Consider the following 18872-nt stretch of genomic DNA (forward strand, 5'->3'; position numbering starts at 1 on the left):
TAAAGCTAGATTAAGTGGGTACAAATAGATGGCGTTATTAAAAAAAGGACTTGATGGGAGAATCATGGTCCTTATATACTCCTTTTTGCACTTCTTGATTTACAACTTAAAGGCAGCAATTTCGGTGATCATGCTTAAGTTAAACCTTGTTTCTACTAACATATTGCCCTTTCTAACCTTTAATATCCGTGAGTAGCCGCAACTTTTTTTTTGTATCTTGGGCCCGTTTAAACGGAGTAGCTCATCTATTTTTCGGCAATGTTAAGAGACGATTTCAAAAAGCCACAGTTGATTAAAATACATAATACAGTCTTTTTCACAGCCGCCTACATTTGTAGGACCATGGAAGTGTATTTTGTTGTTGGGAGGAGGAAATGATTGCGTTAAAGAGGAGCAAAAATTAGCAGCTCAAATTGCTGCCACAGTTGCATCCATCTTGTATTCCGAGCCCTCCATATCCCCCTTCTTTTTCCGAGCGGTTATCGTCGGTTATAAACGGATGAAATAGCAACACAACCGTTTATATGCGATGATAGAGTATATCCGATGGTATCTCTAAAGTTATAAATATGGGCAGGAGTTACGTGCTTGTATAAACATATAAAATATTGACATGGTCATAAATACATCAAGATATGGCAAAGGGAAAATCATTTAAAGTCTAAATACATGAGTCTATTTTTTGGAATTTTTCTTGTTTTTCTTTTGCTTTGGTTTCTTGTCTGAACTTGAACCGCCATTGATGAAGGCAACAATATCATCAATACTCTTTTGCGCAAGTTCTGGATTAGGAGCTGGTTGTTTGGCCCTTTGTATTTCCTTTTTGTGGATGTTTTGTTGTTGCTCTAATCTTCTAGCTTCTTGTTCCCTCTTTTGTGAATTCTTAGCTTCTTCTTTTAAGTGTTGAACATAGCCACTGATTGCTGCTAAATTTCTCTTTGCATCCAAAGTAGATTTATCCTTCAAGCCGAGAGTAACCTTATATGCTTCAAATGATAGTTTAGCATGTTCAAGAGACTCAGCATACTTCTTTTCACCAAATAACAAGTTACATAATTGAGAGTGATAAAATGCTGCCTGTTGGCTGATTTCGCCGTATGACTTCACGCTTAATTCTACTAATTTGTTGAAAACCTTAATAGCTTCGGCATTCATACCTAATCTAATCAAAATAATAGCAGCAGATGTAAGTAAGTTATGAACGTTAGAATGAGTTTCATCAAACGCAAAAATCCATGAGTTGACTAATCTCTTGTACACCTTCATGACATTAGCTGGCTCATTGTTAGACAAGAGAACATCTGCTAATTGATTCAAGGCAAGAGACGATTGGAAAGAGTCAATACCAGCGCATCTTTCAAAAATTTGGAATGCCTTCTTGTACAATTGGACTGCATCAGCGCTATCATTAGAAGCCTTAAAAAGAGCACCCAAACTGGTCAGATAAGTAGCAGTAATATTGTTAACAGGGCCATAAAGTCTTTCAGCAAACTGAATCGCCTGGTTTGCATAGAAATAACCTTCTTGAATTTCTTCCTTCTCCTTGCTTGCTAACTTAATAATAGCAGTTTCCCATGCAGCTGGAACGGAATTGGATTCAAAAATCGAATCTTTGACAACTGGTGCAATACAAAGAATGTCCTCCGGAACAAATGTGACTGAGACAACTTCCAAGTTCTTTGATGGTTTCTTTGATCCAGACTTGGTATCTTCTTTAGGTTTCTGATTGTTAATTTGCGCTTCCAATTGTTCTTTAGTGAATGCAAAATCTCTAATCTTCCATTGAATACCGAATTTCAGAGCAATAGATCTCAACAATTGAATAGGTTTAACTGATTCTGCCCAGTTTTCAGGTAGCACGTATCTGTATCTAAGAAAAACCTCCTTAGAAACACTGTCAAGTACATATTTGGAGTTTACCTTTAGAATGGATAAATCAAAATCTTTGTAAATTCCGGCTAATAGCGGATTCAACTTTGGTGCTTCAGGTTCTGGGTTAGCAGAAGATGCTAGCAAACAATTGTGAATGTGTGAAATGACATAAGGAGCAAGAGGCAACGGAATATTTTCAAGTTGTTTTCTTAAAAAGTGTTTAGCAGCTCTTGCAATCATTTCTTGAAGAGCAATGTCATGTAATGATTGTAACAAGTTAGCAACTGGAACAGTGTTAATCTTGGAGGTAGCCTTTGCATCTTCTTCTTCCTTTTCCTTTGCTTGCTCTTTAAATTCCTTATCTAAAGCTTCAAGTTCAGCCTTGAATTCAGGATAGTCCTCCTTCTTTTCATCGGCTTCTTTCTTCTTTGCAATCAAAGCTTCTAGCTTCGCATTTCTATCTGTTGCTTCCTTTGCTTCTTGAGCCTCGACCTCTTCGTTAATTTTAGCAATTTCCGCAAGTTTTGCTTGTTGTTCCTTCAAGTATTCATTCTTTCTTTCAAGAGCAAGCTTAGCAATCTTACCTAAGTATCTAACATTGATACCAGATTCATGAAGAACTTTAGATAAGTGAATTCCATCAATTGCATTGTAGACTTCTGATCTCTCCATGTCTTTGATAAATTCAGGTACTAAAACACCGCCGACAAACTTCGAAACTTCTCTTACCTTTTCTTCATCTTTCTTCAATTCTGCTGCTAATTCTGATGTTGGTGCAGGAGTTAGTGAAAATGCGTCTGGATTTAGTAGGAAAAGAGAGTTATCAATACCAATGGTTGGTTTATTCTCCGGGTCAACTTTACCCTCTTTCTCCAATTTCTCAGTTTCCTTCTTTACAGCAACTGCAGTTTCTCTCTTAATCCATTCGTTAATAGCCTCATGCCTTAACGTAGCTTCTCTATGTGGATAAGAATCAGCATTCTTCGAGTCATAATGCTCCTCAATAAACTCAATATCCAAAGGAGTTGTTCTAAATAAATCGATAATGTATTTCCTTTCATCGGAACCTTTGGTACCTTTTGTAGATGCGGAGGTTACAACATCGACAACTTTTGAGCCGTCCTTATTCCAAACTTTATGTGGCTTCAGATGGAAAGCTTCACCGACTTCCTTGAACGTCTCAGCAAAAGATTGATCAGCAACAACATCAGAATGGTCATCGATGAAACCATATTTAACAGATTGCTCCAACTCTGGAAGTTTCTCCCCATCAACTGGAATGTTCTCGTCGGTAGCAAGAATACCTGGAACAGGTGCTTGACAAACAATTCTTTGACCTAAATAATCGACAACCGTAGTTAACAAAGAATGGATACCTTTGATATCGTACTTATTCAAGTACTTCAAGGAACCAATATCCTTTCCTGCAGCAGTTCTTGCTGCGTCGTTACCACCTGATTCTTGGAATTGGCCGATTGAATCAACAGCCTTCGAGTAAAATATACCATTCTTCAGGAAGACATGGAATTGAGGATCTTCCTCTGGGTTAACAGGTTCAATCTCTCCTCTAATAACAGACATCGCGCCCTTTGTAGCAGCACTTGTGAAGTCCGATGTATTAGAGATTAAAGTTTGTTCTCTGTTGAATCTTTGAGTCAAATCTTCAGTTGGGAGATCTTTGAAGAACTGATAGTCTTTATTCCAATCGACTTGCAAGTCAGAGCCATCAATACCACCATATAAATAATTATATTGGGATTTTCCGAGGTCCGGTGTTGGAGCCTCTACCTTACTGACTAACCATGGTGCAGTGACAACTGTAGATGTAGGGACTGTGTAGGTTTCAAGAGAACACTTAGATAAGATTTCATCATTTTTGGCAAGTTGTTTTTCGAATGAAGGAGATAGAGCCTTCAATAGAGAAAGTAAAGAGTAGTCCATTGATGTTTTAACATTTCTAAGAGTAGAAATTGACCCATCGAACTTGTTATCAGAAGATCCGTTGACAAAAAAGCCTGAAACATGAGCAGTGATATTGAAAACTGAATTTTCAAGAGTTTTCACTTGTAAATAAAACAAGTCACCTGCTAGTTTTCTGGACATATCAGCTGGATACCATTGGGAGATGAAAAGAGATTTTAACGCTGGAGATGGTTTGATAGGTGGGACAGTTGCAACTGAGTCGAGTTGAGGAGACAAGCTGATCATTTGATCAACTATTTCCTTGATTTCCTTTTTCTCGTCGTCTGTAACCTTAAAATTATCTTCAGCTTCGTCCTTCTTATTTTCTTCTTGGTTTTCTTTCTCTTTCTTTGCCTGCGAAACTGTCTCATTGAGATTTAACTGAGCATATGTAGATGCACCAGCATTTACACCCGAATATTCGGCAAATGAGTCATATTGTGAGTCTAAGCCAGCGGCAATTCTAGCGTTGACAACATGTTTTCTAGCAGTGATTTCATTGTATGGGGAAGGCTCTAATATGAGTTTGGCATTTTCACCATTCTTTAATAGGTCACCAATAAGAGTTTCTTCAGGGAAAGTTGCACCATTCAATTTTAGCTTGTATGCAGTATATTCACGAGTAGATGGTAAAACCTTGAGAGTTTCCGTTATATCAAAGAGAGTGTCCTCTACTGAACATGGAATTTCGAGAGGTTCGTCGGATCCTGGAATGACAACTTTCAGACTGACGATTTTCTCCTCCCCAGACTGTGGTTGTTGTTCTTCTTGGGTTTTTGTTTCAGACATACTGTGACTAATATGTTTACCCCCTGTTGTACTCTGGGAAACCCCTATATCGTCACCTTTCTGCAAACTTCTGGAATAATATATATGTACGTTTTCTCAGTGGACGTCCATTCCTCGACACCAACCCTCCCCCGCAAATGCAATAGTCACCGAATTCGCAGCACCGCCTGAAAAATTCCTGGTGCCGTTCTCGGCGTTACTACACTCCTCCCCTCTTAAATGCACGCGGTATACAAAAGTACATAATCACTTGTTTTTATAGATAGGTAATGTATAGTTATAAAAGAAAAGGATATTTACACAGTTAGTCAACCTTGATTTGACTGTACATATGTAACGTCAAATACATACTGCTCAAAAAACCAATAGTACCACACATGAGGCCAACAATTAAAGCAATTACTGCAGAATAGCCCAAGTAAATGATCATAGAGACGCCAGAAATGTTGAATCCAGATAAGAAAATAGCATGTATGAACACGTAAATTGAAACACCACCACTAACAAAGAAGGATTTCCATTGCCACTTGTAATTTTCATTACATAACGAAAAGTATATCAACAACAGTGTCACGAGCATGCACGTAATCAACATTAAAACAAAGCAGAAAAATAGAAATCCAAACATATAGTAAATCCTATTGAACCACAATGAATTGTAGATAAAATACATTTCGATCGCAATGGCACCAAACGGAAAGATACCACCAATTAAGGCCAACCATTGAGTCTTCATATACTTTGGCTGCGGTGGAATCTGTCTGGCAATTTGGTTAACCTTTACTGGCAACTCGACAGGCGCCTTCTTCAAGCCTAAAACAGATCCAATACAAGATAATGGTACACTAACAATGAACCAGATGACAATAACAGCTAACATTGAACCAGCTGGGACAGCGCCAGAAGAATGGATAAAAATTAAGAAAATATTGAGCAGGAAGAATATACCAAAAATCACACCAGGGACTAAAACGGGTGTCAGGAACATGTTGATTTTCCAATCTTCCCCATTGAAGAATTTAAAGATATAAGCTGAATGATAAGAGCCAACAATACCAAATAAGTTGTATAAAACAAACATCACTGTAGCCAAAGAGCCTCTATTGGAAGGTGATAAAAGACCAAACGCAGCCAATCCGCATGTGGTAATGGACATTAGCAACAACTGAATACCAGAACCCACTAAAACAGATAGGAGCATTGGATTTGTTGGTGCTCTGAAAACATCACCATAAATTAATTTCCAACCCATTTCATCGATAACGTCATCATCTAGATTCACTTCATTATATTTCTGGATGTCATTTCTTAGGGTTTTCCAAAGGATGTGAGACATGATAATAGTTAATAAAATTACAATCAATGAAAAATTGACCAATGCGAACCACTGGATTTTCGGATCATAAACATGAAGGTATTTATCCCATCTAGTTGCCCAAACGGTATCAGATGGAACCCAATAAACAGAATATGAAAAGGTCACTTCTGTGTCTTCTTGGTTACTCAGCTGAACGGGATTAACTTCTTCTGCCTCACACTGATTTAAATCGCTTGCCTTTTCATAGTGGATAGATCTAGGATTGACCGTAGCACCTACAATTCTGTATTGACCGTCTTTTCTAAGATGATACTCGATGTAAAAATCATAATGATTGTATAAATGTGGAATCTTCTCATCATCATCAAACCCAATGTTAAATCCTGAACTATAAAAAGTTTCATGCTCCTTAACATCTAATAAAGTCCTGGCAACTGGCAAACCATCAATCATCATGTTATACTGATATCCCCTTCTTATATTATCGTTGACAAAGTCGGCATCTCCCTTGGGATATTTCACAGTGCATAAAGCATTACATGTAGAATTTTCCAATAATTTCAATTCAAATGGGGAATTGAATATTCTATCACCAAACAAAATAGAACCTAAGGATTCTGATTGCTTCTTTTCGCCATCTTTTGGGTGACAAAAATGAAACCTACCGTAGTAATAATCATAGGAAAAAAGATATGTCTTACTGTCTTCATCTTGTTTTCTCAAGGAAGGAGTTATGTGATTCACATTCAGTTCGACCAGATCTCCCTCCCGATATGAAGTTGGCGCTACACCTGGAAGGTAGAACGCATCGGCAATAGATGAGACAGTAAGTAATGTCACTAATGCACTGACTGGATTCCCAAACATCACTGGATTACTTAAAGCATCAGAAATAAAAAGATACATCCACAAACAGGAAGGCCCCAAGTTTTCTTATTTAAACGTTCACGTCAATTGGTAAACAAAACTCAAAATTGGTTGAATCCAAGAATAGAAAAAAATTAAAAAATTAATAGCACCGGTTGGTTTCGATCCAACGACATCAGGGTTATGAGCCCTGCGCGCTTCCACTGCGCCACGGTGCTTTTACTTGAACAGTAAGAGATCAGACAAAGAACTATCTCTCTATTTCCTAATCGGGTAATTATATAGAAGGTTGAAGAAGATTGTAGAAGGTTAAACAGAAGTTCTAGAAGATAATTAAATCCCTCAAAATGCTATTTTTAAATTAAAGAATTACTATTTAAACAGGGGACATTCCATATATGTTCTCAGAGAATTAAAGTATAAAAATATATAAGATATAAATAAGCAATAATCAGATTCTAAAGCACGCACCACCAGCAACACTTTCATGAACTGAAAGGGATTTTTCAGGATGTGTTCCACAAAAGCAAGTGCCAGTAGATAGACGATTACATACTGATGCTAAGGTTTCGATTTTAGAATAAGGGAAGTTAACAAGGGTCAAGTATCCGGAGTAGGAAGCAAAGAGAGTTGGTTTCGTTGATCATGTAGAGCATAGGCATAGAGAAGCCGTCGGAGACACTGTCATTGGCATAAATTAATTATCATTTGTCAACGGGCTATGACAGGACTGGCACAGTAAAAAATAAAGACCTAAAACGTAATAAGCTCGTACAGGAGTCTGCTATACGAAAAAGGGTAGCAACTCAGGGTGATTCCAGGTTGCGGGCGTGAAGTATATAAGGCAGACAATATCCGGTTATATAGAATTGATATAGCTGATATAGCTCCTAATCGGGAGTGAAAGCAGTAGAAGGAGAAAGAGAGAAATGTATTACTACTTCTACCACAACTAACTTCCAACACGCCCATTATCTACTCGTGCGATTATACACCTATTGCGTACATACTAATACGTGTATCATGATTACCAATGTTATATACAATATTGTAGCTATTGATAAGATTAGTGTTTATTCTTAAAAATATTGAACCGTCGAAACGTCCCAAACAAGGAAATAATTTCAACACCTTACTCCTGGCCCTTTACATGATCAAAAATAACATTTTGAATTCTCACCTTTAGATCTTAACAATACATATTTTCAAGCAGTTTTTATCTATTGGAAAGAAAATTTAGCTTAGAATAATTCTTGTATGATATAAACATTAAGGTTGTCATTATCAAAACTTCAAATACTTAATCGTTAAACCACATTTATGAACCAATTATTCAGATAAGTGATAAAAAAATTTTCTAATCATAACCCTAACCATAAAGATCAGTTCCAGAACGTCTGAGCTGACCTGGTTAATCTAGCTATCAAGCTTAGGACGTTAGTAATTCTTAATTGTTACAGGTATGTTAACAATCCCTAATTATTATAGACCAGCTTATCTGGCTATATGATTTGATACTCTCCTGATATCCCTAAAATAACAACGCTACTTTTTTTTCCTTAGTTTGCTTTTATGTGTTGTTTGCAATAAGTTCTTTTGCAAATAGATCAATCTTTGGAATTCTTGTGCGTGAGTATCTCAACTGGAATTAGTAAGTCTCAATATCAATTTTTGTAGCTCCTCCAAGTATTTTCTTCATTTATTGGAGAACGATGTCAAATTTTGATTATATTAAGCTCAAAAGTTTACTAAAATGGAAAACTACACGGATTCACAAAGAAACATAAAAGCTCACTATTGGTGCTGAGAGCCAGCTACTGTGGAAGTGTTTTCATTATATCATTATATAACTTTTTTCCGCCGAAAAGAACATTATTTGTATCAACAGAAGACGAGGAAGGTACTTCTAGTAGGGACTGAGATAAGGGGTAACTTTCCACCCGAAAAATGTTAACATACAACACATCGATTGCAACTTTGTGCTATTAATAATGTAGGTATTATGTCTGTAGTGGGATTAAAAGTCATTCATATTTTAACGTTTATGCTGCACCTTTTTTTTTTTTTCATATATTTGTTGTCTCTGATTCACTTTGGCTATAACTTGAGTTTCTCGGGCTATTCGTTACCACATACCTTCTTAACTAAACTTTTATTGTGCTTTATGTACAGATATCTTCTTACTTTTACTCGGCCAGGCTGTATTTTTCTCACAATATTCGAAACTAAAGAAGCTGGGATTGTGATCGTTACACAACAGATGGCAAGAAATTGATGTTACCACAAATATTTGAACTTTTACAGGGCCTTTGTATAAAATAGGCATTAGGGTTGGCACAAGTTGCTTTATATCTTTGTGCGATCGCTGACTCAGAGGGATTGACTACTTTCTTTAATGAACATTGAAAACGACGCCCTTAATATATTTAAAACAAAACCTAATTAGTATTTTAGATGCAGCAAAACTTTTGTAGTTACATCCCGACCATTAATAAATTTCCTTGTTGTTTGGCAGAATAAAAAAAAAGTATTACTTTGTGAAAATGAAAAAAATATGAAAAAGGTTTTTAGAATTTGTGTGTTATCATAGGAATCTAAGATAGGAGGCTTTACTTATTTTGAGTGTGTATTTAGCCAACATAATTTAGCGGTGACTGAATTTCTTCATAGCAGAAATCTTTTCCAGTTCATTTATCAGTGAGAAATTTCCACCCAACAATATAGCAAGAGATTTGTATTCTATGAAACTACGTTAGACACTGGCACATCAACCTCGCGTAGCAACATTTGAAAAATTCAACCTCCAGCAATCTTTTCATTAACAAAAAAAACTCTTAGTATAGCAAAATCTATACTCCTACTATCCTACTACCACAAATAGTAACCACGCGGTCTATAGTCGTGATTGATCAATATAGAGTCTTCTTTTGTAGTACAATTAGACATTTTTACATCATTCTGCTTTCCAAAAAAAAAGGAGTCTATATAGAAATTCAAAAATCATCATCACCTTCAATGTCACCAAATTGCCAACAACCAATATGATCTGATTTTGCTTCTTCTTCAAGAGCAAGTAACTCTTTTTGCTCCTTTTGTAATAGAGTTTCAAATGGTTTGAAATTTTTCTTCTTAACCAAACCCCAACCTTCGGCAACGAGTTCTTTGTTTATCGATTTCGACGGATCTTCTGCAATGACTTTAGGATCATAAATCTCAACATCAAATTCAACACCAGGAGTTGGGTTAGTAAACGTGACACAAGCAATTACTTGTTTGTCTAGTAATGTGTCTTCCAAAAAGTAGATTGCTTGATCATAGTAATCCTTTTGGGTTTTTGGAGGCATATTAATGAGAGATAATTGAGCAATATGTGCTTGTGGTTTGTATTTGTTGATCGAAAACTCTGCAGGTAATTCACGAATATCGCCCATGGAGATATTTTCAATAGTACCATAATCTAAATGCTGAACCTTAACGCTTCTGTCGGCCTTATTAACATCTAGAATTCTAGCTCTATAGAATTTTCCATTATCACTAAGTTTTGCGGCAACAACCTCGTTCTTTTTGACAGCAGATACTTGCTCGAATGAATGAGACAAAGAATGAAGTTTTGCCATAAATGCTTTGAGCTTGGATTTTTCCGAATCAAGAATATGGAACGCAATGCAACCATCCTCTAAAACCTCACAAACTTCCGCATCAAAATATTTTTTCTCAATCTTTAAGTTCTCGAGTTGAGTTGTAACTTCAGCAAGATCAGTATTTGGATCATAGTCTTTCCAGACACCCAAGTTCTTCTCTTTCGCTTCATCCTCTGCCGCAATCATTTGGGAAGCGTGTTTTGTATCATGAACGGATCTAGCATGTGTCTCAGCCAGTCCTTCTCGCAATAGATTGATTTGAAATGGAACAGCAGATCCTGGTGCATATATATTTCCAATAAATGCACCGTTTTTGTCTACATTGTAAATTTCAAAATTAACATTTCTCTGATATAATTTTTTCTTTGCCAGTTCCAGAGAATCTTTAGTAATGTCATCAGTCTTATTGCTTGACGAACTTAAACCGCCTAAAACTAAAATAAGTCTAACACCTTCCTTAGGAATGACAATTCTGAATCTAGTACCTGATATAACGTGTTCAACAGTACCTGTAATTTTGTTTCTATTTTGAAAAGAAAATAGATAGGGCTTCGCTCTCATTGCATTTTCAGAAGCATCAACATTATTTTCTGCCGGTGGTGCTTTACCATGAATCCCTTTTCTGGATTTAACTGACAAAGCTTCGGTCTCAATGAGGCTATCCCAATATTCCGGCATGTATTCGCCTTTCCGATGTCTAATGACAGATGCATATCCATTGGCAACTATATTTTCGTTGATGTTGGCACCGTCTGCAGTTCTCAAAGTCACTAAAAATCTTTCGTCATACTGATCATTCCCTTCTCTAATACTCTCAATGGAGGCCTCAACGTGCTTGCCGATAAGTTTCTGTCTTACATACTCTTTAGCTGCTGCAACGAACGGTGCAGTTGAGAGATCGGAGGCTCTTGGGGCTCTTAGAGAAATTAGCTGCACAGTAATTTCAGTATTGTTCCTCAATCTTAAAACCACGGTATCAGCAGAAATAATTCTTGCCACTGTTGCATCGACCCTTTTACCAATGGCCAAGTCACCATCGGATTGGGCACTTTTCACCTCTGCTTCCTGATTTTTCCAGATATTTTTTCTTAGATTACGAGCTTCTTTTTCAGCTTTACGTAAGACAGCCATATCCTTCGAGCCGATTAACTGTGACTGCCAATCCGAGACTTCTGCTAATCCTTCAATCAATAGCTTCTCTGCAATGTTCCCGTTTGGATGGATGATTTTACCAACAAGTACGCCGGAAAGAGACTCACCAATAATTGCAACCTTAACTGAAGCCATTAGTAACCTCTTCTCAACATACGATTTAGCAACATCACCATACTCTTCTGCAGGTTCGTCATTAGAGGAACTTCTTGGCGTCTTGACACCTGCAATCAGGACGGGAACAACTGCATGAGTCTTTGGATTAATTAAAAGTCTGACTAATAATCTATCTCCACTTAGCACTTTTTCAACAATAGCATTAATTGGAGTTGGGTCGTTACTGACTTCGGTTTTTTCAAGAATATCGAGCTTTTTACAGTCGGGATTCCATAGGCCAACTTTTGCCAATTCTGCTTCCTTTTGGACCTTTCTGAATCTTTCAATATCTTCGTCTTCATCGAATGCGTTGATGTTATCTCTAAGTTTAGCAGCACCTTTAGATAGAACATATTCAATTAGCGATTGGAATATTGGAGTAGAAATGTCACCAAACTCCCTATTTGAAGAGTTTTTGTATAAAACCCAAAACTTAACTTGCTTACCCACCAATAAGGTTCTGAGCAGTTCCCGGGATTCAAAAGCATACTTTTCGTTTGCTTGCAGTCTTGGTGCCTGCAAGTAGGCAAGAGTAAGAGTACGCTCCTGGGTGCCGTTTGGAGAAGTCAGTATCAGAGTATCTGCTGAGAGAACGCTCTTTACTTTTGCAAAGAATACCTGAGTCATTGTGATGTATTTTCGTTGCCTGATTGATTAAGTTGTTGCATAACGAAAGAGATCAAGAATTGTTCACCCTGAGTATCAAAATGAACACGTACTAGATGAGAGAAACTTCGTATACAAATTACAGCGAGATTCTCCCACGAATGCGCACTTATTGTGGCAACAACTAAGAACACGTTTTCGAGAAGTACAAAGTTTATTTGAGTCCTGATGCAGATTTATAAAAGGTAAGCTACAAATTGCTTATTACTTGTTCTCAAGTTTGGTGTTTAACTCAAAGAAGAGGCCATCTCGACGTTCCAGCCATTCATTTCGTCTTCCCTTTGAAGTATCACGGCTGAGCTCAGTAGCAACCTTCCATAATGTCAATTCTGCTTCTACATGCTCCCCCAGTTCTATAAACGCTCGAGTAGCTAGCAGTAGCCAGAGAATCATTTTTCTATTTCTTGTTACCCCAAAACAATTTTTGTTGGGGTTAGTAACCACTTTCTTGAGATCATTTTCTGACTCATAATATGGTTCGTCCGGCGCAAACAAAAAATTTGGATCGAAGGAAAATAGTAGTTCATATGAGCTATAGACAACAGCTACTCTTTGTATTAAAAACCCATTAGCCAAATCACCCATCAATTTTGCGTCTATTAGCTTCTTGAATAGCCTCACAGATTCTGTTAAAAATATTTCACTGGGTGAAATCGGAGAACCTGGCTTTGTAGTCATTGCTGTCTGCTGTCCAAGCAAAAAGTAAAATTCGGACACAAGTATGATCATCCTTATTGCATAGGTTTTTAAATTGCATCTTGATAGATAAGAGTAAAATGATGACTCAACCAGGGGGTTAATCACTGTTGAGATCATCTTTAGAGTCAGCTGCTGTGATCCGCTACCTGCTTTTTGAATAGCTCCTATTAAGAGAGAAAGTACACTGTGTTCTTGTAGGGAAGCAAGATAAGGGAAGGCATTATCGTTTGTCATATCCTTTTTAATTAGCTCATATGTTGAGTATGCATTTTTATAATCTCCCAACATAAAATACCAGTCTCCTAGTTTTCTTAAGATCATCTCTGGGGAATTGTACATGTAATACCCTGCAGAACTATTGTATCCAGACCCCAAGATGGTATCTTCCTTTTGGCCTCCGGCAAGTGAGGTGGAAGAGGAACCAAAGGAGAAAAAATTAGTTTTGGAACTTCCACCCCATTTTCGCCCACCAAAGAGTCTGCCAGTAATACTTGTGCGTGGAGTAACCACTTCTTCATGCCACAGTTTTATTTTATTGTTCATGAACAGTACCAATTCACGACTTACAATTGATTGTAAGGGCAATCGTAAAGATTCAAACAGTTCCTGACTTATGAAAATACTACCATCTTCTAATTCATCATTCTCCTTGACACTAAAAACTGAGGGGTATAGTTTTAAAACAGGGGATTTGGAATCTGTAAAATTTAGAGGAACAACGGTACTTTGTTTCTTTTTCTCAAACTTTAACTCCTCCTGAATTTTTAAAGCATTCTGCAAATTAGAAGCATCAGATTGATCAAATATGATTAGTATATGCTGATGTATCGAATCAATATCTATCCACTTGGGATATTTTCTTTTTTCTAGAGTAGAAACCATTCCATCTATATCTTCCTTAAGGTCATCTGCTGATATTACAACCAGCTGCATTACCGGATGGTTGAAACACTCAAACATTGATGGTGACTCTGACATGTTCACCAAGGATATCATTTTTAGATAGATGCTATTTTCTAATCTTTCAATTTGTATGTGATTTCGTCTGTATGTGTCATAGTTCAGCTCGGCGTCATCTATCAGCCTAATGCTATTGACAGTCATTTCTTTATAGTCTTTCAATTCCTTTTGAAAAAAATCCAAGTTAAATAGCTCGTCGGGATCCACTTGTTTCGTGCTAAAGTTCAAAACATCACCAACGAATCTTACACACCCAGATCCATTCAGTGATTGTTCCTTGTTATTTGCCACACTGGAACTAATTTGCTTGTCAAAATTTTCTCCAAAACTAAACACATTTTCAAAATAGCCAAAGAGGGTATGTATGTTGTCAACCTTGCCGAACCTAGATGCCATCTGATCGGCTTTTTTGGTACTGAGTGTGGAAACCCGCGGTGCATATGCACTGGTTACAACCTGATGTACAAGTTGTGGTGATACCCCTAGTTTATCAAAGTCGTCATAGCTTCGAGAACTACAGATCTTTTGAAAAACAAGGTCCATCCCTTGAGGAAATAGTCTTGATGTTTGATATATCTATGCTTATACTTGGACCCAACAAACAATTCCACGATTATTTTCCTATTTCTACTGCATCGTTAGCGCTGTTAAATTCATGTCACCGCGGAACTGATGAACGCATTCCAAATTTTCAGATAGAGACTATGAAAGGTTACTTTGAGGTTCAAAGTTACAACTATTGTACATAATTAGAATAAAAAATATAAAGATACAGAAAGAAAAAAATGTAATTTACAGACAGTTTGAAGAAAGTATCAAAGAATCAACAAACAAAAGCATAACACACCTGCCATTTTATTCATCCTTTTTTGACGTTTGGGTTGATAATTTCATCAGGATCGACGACGTCCATCATTTGTTGATTGTGATATGTCCGGTCCTCACCAATCAACTTCAAGCCCTCAATTTTTTCTTCTTCTCTGTTAGTGAATGCTACGAGTAAGAAACCAAAACCGGCAATCAGCATTAAGGTTGCAACCGCCAAACCAAATCCCACACCAACGACTTGTCCGTTGGTAAAATTTTTGGTCTTATTTTGGATATCGGAATTCGAAGTTGGTATCGAAGAGGGACTTGAAGAAGGAATCGGCGACGTAAAGTTCCCACTAAATACATGGATAGGAGACAAACGAACAATATTCTGAGCCCTTGCATCAGAAACTTTGAGGTTAGTAGCAAACATGGCATATGGCGTCCATTTGGTGCCGTCGTAAACGGCGCTTGTAACGTTACCATACCCATCTATGGCTAGGTCACCGGTTAATAATATGACTTTGTTTTGATGAAAAGATGATAAGGTAGAGTTGAGAATGGAGAGTGATGATATGCTACCATGGGACACATCCAAACCATTTACCAAAGACGTCCATTTGGAACCATTGAAGTATCCTACGTAATTTTCACCTGAAACCACAATCAAATCATCCAGAGTTTTGTTGTTAGTAGTCTCGTCCACAAAATTGAATGAAGTTATAGGACCCGGTAGCTGAGAGGAGTAGTTTTTCATCATTCTAACTTCGTCTTCCTGAGTGTCGTATACTCCAATATAACCAAAATCCTCATTTTTGTTCGTAAAATTACCTCCAAGCAGAATATTGTGGAAATTAAAATATTCAGCGTCGTTTATTGTTCCGGATATATTGGGAACAGATTTTTTGACATACAGATGATCAGATTCGTTTCCAAAGAAGCAGATAGTGCTACAATCTCCGACAGAAAATGAGCCAACTCCAATCGTTGCACCCAGTTCAGGATCAACAGTCAGCTTTTTGAGAGAACCTGAAAAAGTTTGGTTCAAAGTAATTAACTGTGAAGAATCTAGGTTATAATAAGCCAGACCGGTGATATTACGGGAATTCAAAGTTGCGCTACCATTAAAAGCAATAACCAAATCAGAACCATTGAAGATCATTGTATCTACTTGGGTGTTATCTAATTCATAATGCTCGAACAATGGGAAAGACTTATTATTTGAAATTAGGAAGATATTCGAGCCTGCTATTGCATATCTATGGGAGTCAATAAATGCCCCCGCTGTAAAACGTGAAGTTGTAATATTTACAGGGCTCAGACCTCTTGAAGTAGATTCGACAATGTTATTAGCAGCCAAGTCAAATTTGAGTATTGTGCCAATAATATAAGAAGTATCAACATATTCATCAATCATCCAATCCTTTCTATTGGAATCGAGTGAAGACAGAACATTCATACCCAAGGTGGTTGAATTTGAAAACAACATGCTAGCCGTGAAATCCATAATCTCCGAAGAATTCGAATGTCCAATAACGACATACTCGCTACCGTTAAATGTAAACCCAGAGAGATCAGTGATAGGCTGTGAATTTGAGACATTGAGGTTTTCATTCCTTCCTGTATTACTCTCATAAACTTCAGCTTTTGAGTAAAGGGAAGACTCACCTGCAATGATAAATTCATTTAGCGGCCCATAAATTTGAGAAACCGAGTCGAATTCTCCTTTGTCAATAGTGAAATAATCTGTTGAATTAATCTTCCATCCCAAGATCCCGTTACCATATGATGAGTTGAAGTCACCAGCTAAAATAACGCCAGTCTCGTTGTAAAGCACTTGGTTGATAGTAGCACCATGTTCAAATATAGAGCCTATTTGATTTATGGTTGTATTTCCAATTGGATTTCTAATATGTTTAGTGAAATTGGAAGCAGAATACTCAAAAATACCGTTCAACCCAATTGTTTGGTTAACCAGTTTGTTGTATTTCTTTGTGTGGTTTCCAAACACTTCATTAAGTTCAAGTTGAAGATATTGTAATTGAATGGATTGAGCAACCACATAAAGAGGATCAGGATTCTCAGAATCCTCTACCAATGACATCTCAACACGCACAGGTTGAGTCCCGGTGTCCAGATTACCCGTGTATAGAACGTCATATTTCTCGTATTCGTTGGTTTGATAAACAAAGTTTTGGGAAAGTAGACCACCAAAACTATCATAAAGCGTGACATTTACTTTACCTCTACTACCACACGAACTGTCCTGAGAGCAACCTGGTGTATTCATCAAAACAGAGTACTTACCAGACACTGGAATATTGATGTCATAACTGATACCCTTATTATTTGATACCTGATTCGAAGGTACTTCTGAATATTGGAAACCGCCTGAACCTCCGGATTTCCAGGACATACCACCTAATGACCCAGAATTAACAGATATATGATAGCCACCTGAGCTCGAGCATGAATTTCCTAAGTTCAGAGAATTATTAGCAAAAACCGAAATACCCATCCCATACAATTCAACACCTGCCAATTCGGCATTTGAACCATGGTAGTTCATAATTTCAACGCTAAATGATTCGACTTCGATGGGATTAACGAATGCAAAATCCTGGAAAACATCTGTCAATTCCATTATAGTTTGATTATCATTTGTGAACTTATAATATTGGTTATTTCTAATGCTGTTATTTTTGAATCCATTTTCTACATAGTTGTGAGTAAACAAAGGACAGAAGGCATCACAGTGCTTTTCTTGCAAATCATACGGATCGATATATGTCATGTTCATGATACCGTTCGCCGGATATGTAATAATTCTGAAAGTATTAACGCTTGTGTTTTCGGAGTTTGAGTTATATAATCTTATTTTGGAAGGTCTAACTTTGGTTTGTAAAGACGCAGACCAAGTACCTAGCTCACCATTGGAAAGCAACCAGCCATTGTTTCCTGTAACTGGACAAATAATATCTTGTGCATTTTCACCGACACTCGCAGAAACGTCTTGAGATAAAATTTGGATGCTTTGAGAAATGTCTATAACACCAGTTTGATTTCGATATGATGTGGTATTTGTTTCAGTTTCGTTAAGCGTGATATTGAGCAACTCAACATAACCAATTGAATTAAAGGATCCTGCCAATATTAGGTCACTAGAACCTTCTAATTGAACAATTGAATTTATGGTGGAGTTTTCATTAAACCCTCCAAACGGCAAAGATAAAAGTTGCTCCTCCTGGTAATCATATTGGACAATCCCATGAGTGTCATTAAATGATATGGATCCACCAAAATAAAAAGATTTCAAATCTTCATCATAATAGAAGGATTTGATGTCACCTTTTATATTGTTCCAATTTTTCAACTGAACCAGGGAGGAATTCTGAAAATTATATATATATGGCTTATTATCAATAATCATGATAGAGGTGGAGTTATTTATCAGCTGCCAAATTGAAGGAACACCGGGGAGTTTTGTATCGGGTAAGACCGTTATTGAGTTATTAGTTGTCGAGAGTTGATAGACATTTAAGTCGCTAGCGGAATATGTAAAATTAAAGGATTCTGTTGAATTGTACAAGGAAACAGCATCGTAATCTCCAATTAGAATAAAATCCTCATCGATAGTTAATGATTGGGATGATCCCATCATCACTGTAATTGCAGAAAATATCTTTGATAGACTGTTAAGCAACATTTTTCTTAGCTGGAAAGCAATGTAACAATTAATTAAGGACCCAAAGGAATAATCTGCTTTATTAATGTACTCTCTTGGTCTTCAAGTTATTCAAAGAATGTGATGTAATTGTACTTTTTCTCCCGTAAGAATTAACAAAGGAACGAAGATGGGGGGACAAAGCAAAGGCAATTATAGCAAACACAAAATGCAGATCAATGAGAAAGAACCTAAAGTAAATCTAGATGCAAGGTGTAGAAAGGAGAAGGTATATATCGATCCCCCCCATGGAAGA

General features: G+C 37.0%; 5 protein-coding genes and 1 non-coding gene across 6 annotated transcripts; all 6 read right to left on the minus strand.

Moving 5' to 3' along the window:
* Nucleotides 1-675: 675 nt before the first annotated feature.
* Nucleotides 676-4623, minus strand: C5L36_0A10340 (uncharacterized protein; the record flags this gene model as incomplete). Its single annotated transcript, XM_029464065.1, has 1 exon — nucleotides 676-4623. One exon carries the CDS (start codon nucleotides 4621-4623, stop codon nucleotides 676-678), a length of 3948 nt encoding a protein of 1315 aa, XP_029319925.1.
* A 304-nt stretch (nucleotides 4624-4927) lies between these two features.
* C5L36_0A10350 (uncharacterized protein) lies at nucleotides 4928-6847 on the minus strand (the record flags this gene model as incomplete). Its single annotated transcript, XM_029464066.1, has 1 exon — nucleotides 4928-6847. The coding sequence occupies one exon, from the start codon at nucleotides 6845-6847 to the stop codon at nucleotides 4928-4930; it is 1920 nt and encodes a 639-aa protein (XP_029319926.1).
* A 107-nt stretch (nucleotides 6848-6954) lies between these two features.
* Nucleotides 6955-7026, minus strand: C5L36_0Atrna2M. The gene has a single exon. It is a non-coding gene; the product is annotated as a tRNA-Met (tRNA).
* A 2775-nt stretch (nucleotides 7027-9801) lies between these two features.
* C5L36_0A10360 (uncharacterized protein) lies at nucleotides 9802-12384 on the minus strand (the record flags this gene model as incomplete). Its single annotated transcript, XM_029464067.1, has 1 exon — nucleotides 9802-12384. The coding sequence occupies one exon, from the start codon at nucleotides 12382-12384 to the stop codon at nucleotides 9802-9804; it is 2583 nt and encodes an 860-aa protein (XP_029319927.1).
* Nucleotides 12385-12627: 243 nt separating this feature from the next.
* Nucleotides 12628-14625, minus strand: C5L36_0A10370 (uncharacterized protein; the record flags this gene model as incomplete). The annotated part of the gene is made up of 1 exon (XM_029464068.1): nucleotides 12628-14625. The coding sequence occupies one exon, from the start codon at nucleotides 14623-14625 to the stop codon at nucleotides 12628-12630; it is 1998 nt and encodes a 665-aa protein (XP_029319928.1).
* Nucleotides 14626-14941: 316 nt separating this feature from the next.
* On the minus strand, nucleotides 14942-18598 carry C5L36_0A10380 (uncharacterized protein; the record flags this gene model as incomplete). Its single annotated transcript, XM_029464069.1, has 1 exon — nucleotides 14942-18598. The coding sequence occupies one exon, from the start codon at nucleotides 18596-18598 to the stop codon at nucleotides 14942-14944; it is 3657 nt and encodes a 1218-aa protein (XP_029319929.1).
* Nucleotides 18599-18872: the final 274 nt, after the last annotated feature.

The sequence above is a fragment of the Pichia kudriavzevii genome, chromosome 1 (assembly GCF_003054445.1).
Source record: "Pichia kudriavzevii chromosome 1, complete sequence".
Taxonomy (NCBI): domain Eukaryota; kingdom Fungi; phylum Ascomycota; class Pichiomycetes; order Pichiales; family Pichiaceae; genus Pichia; species Pichia kudriavzevii.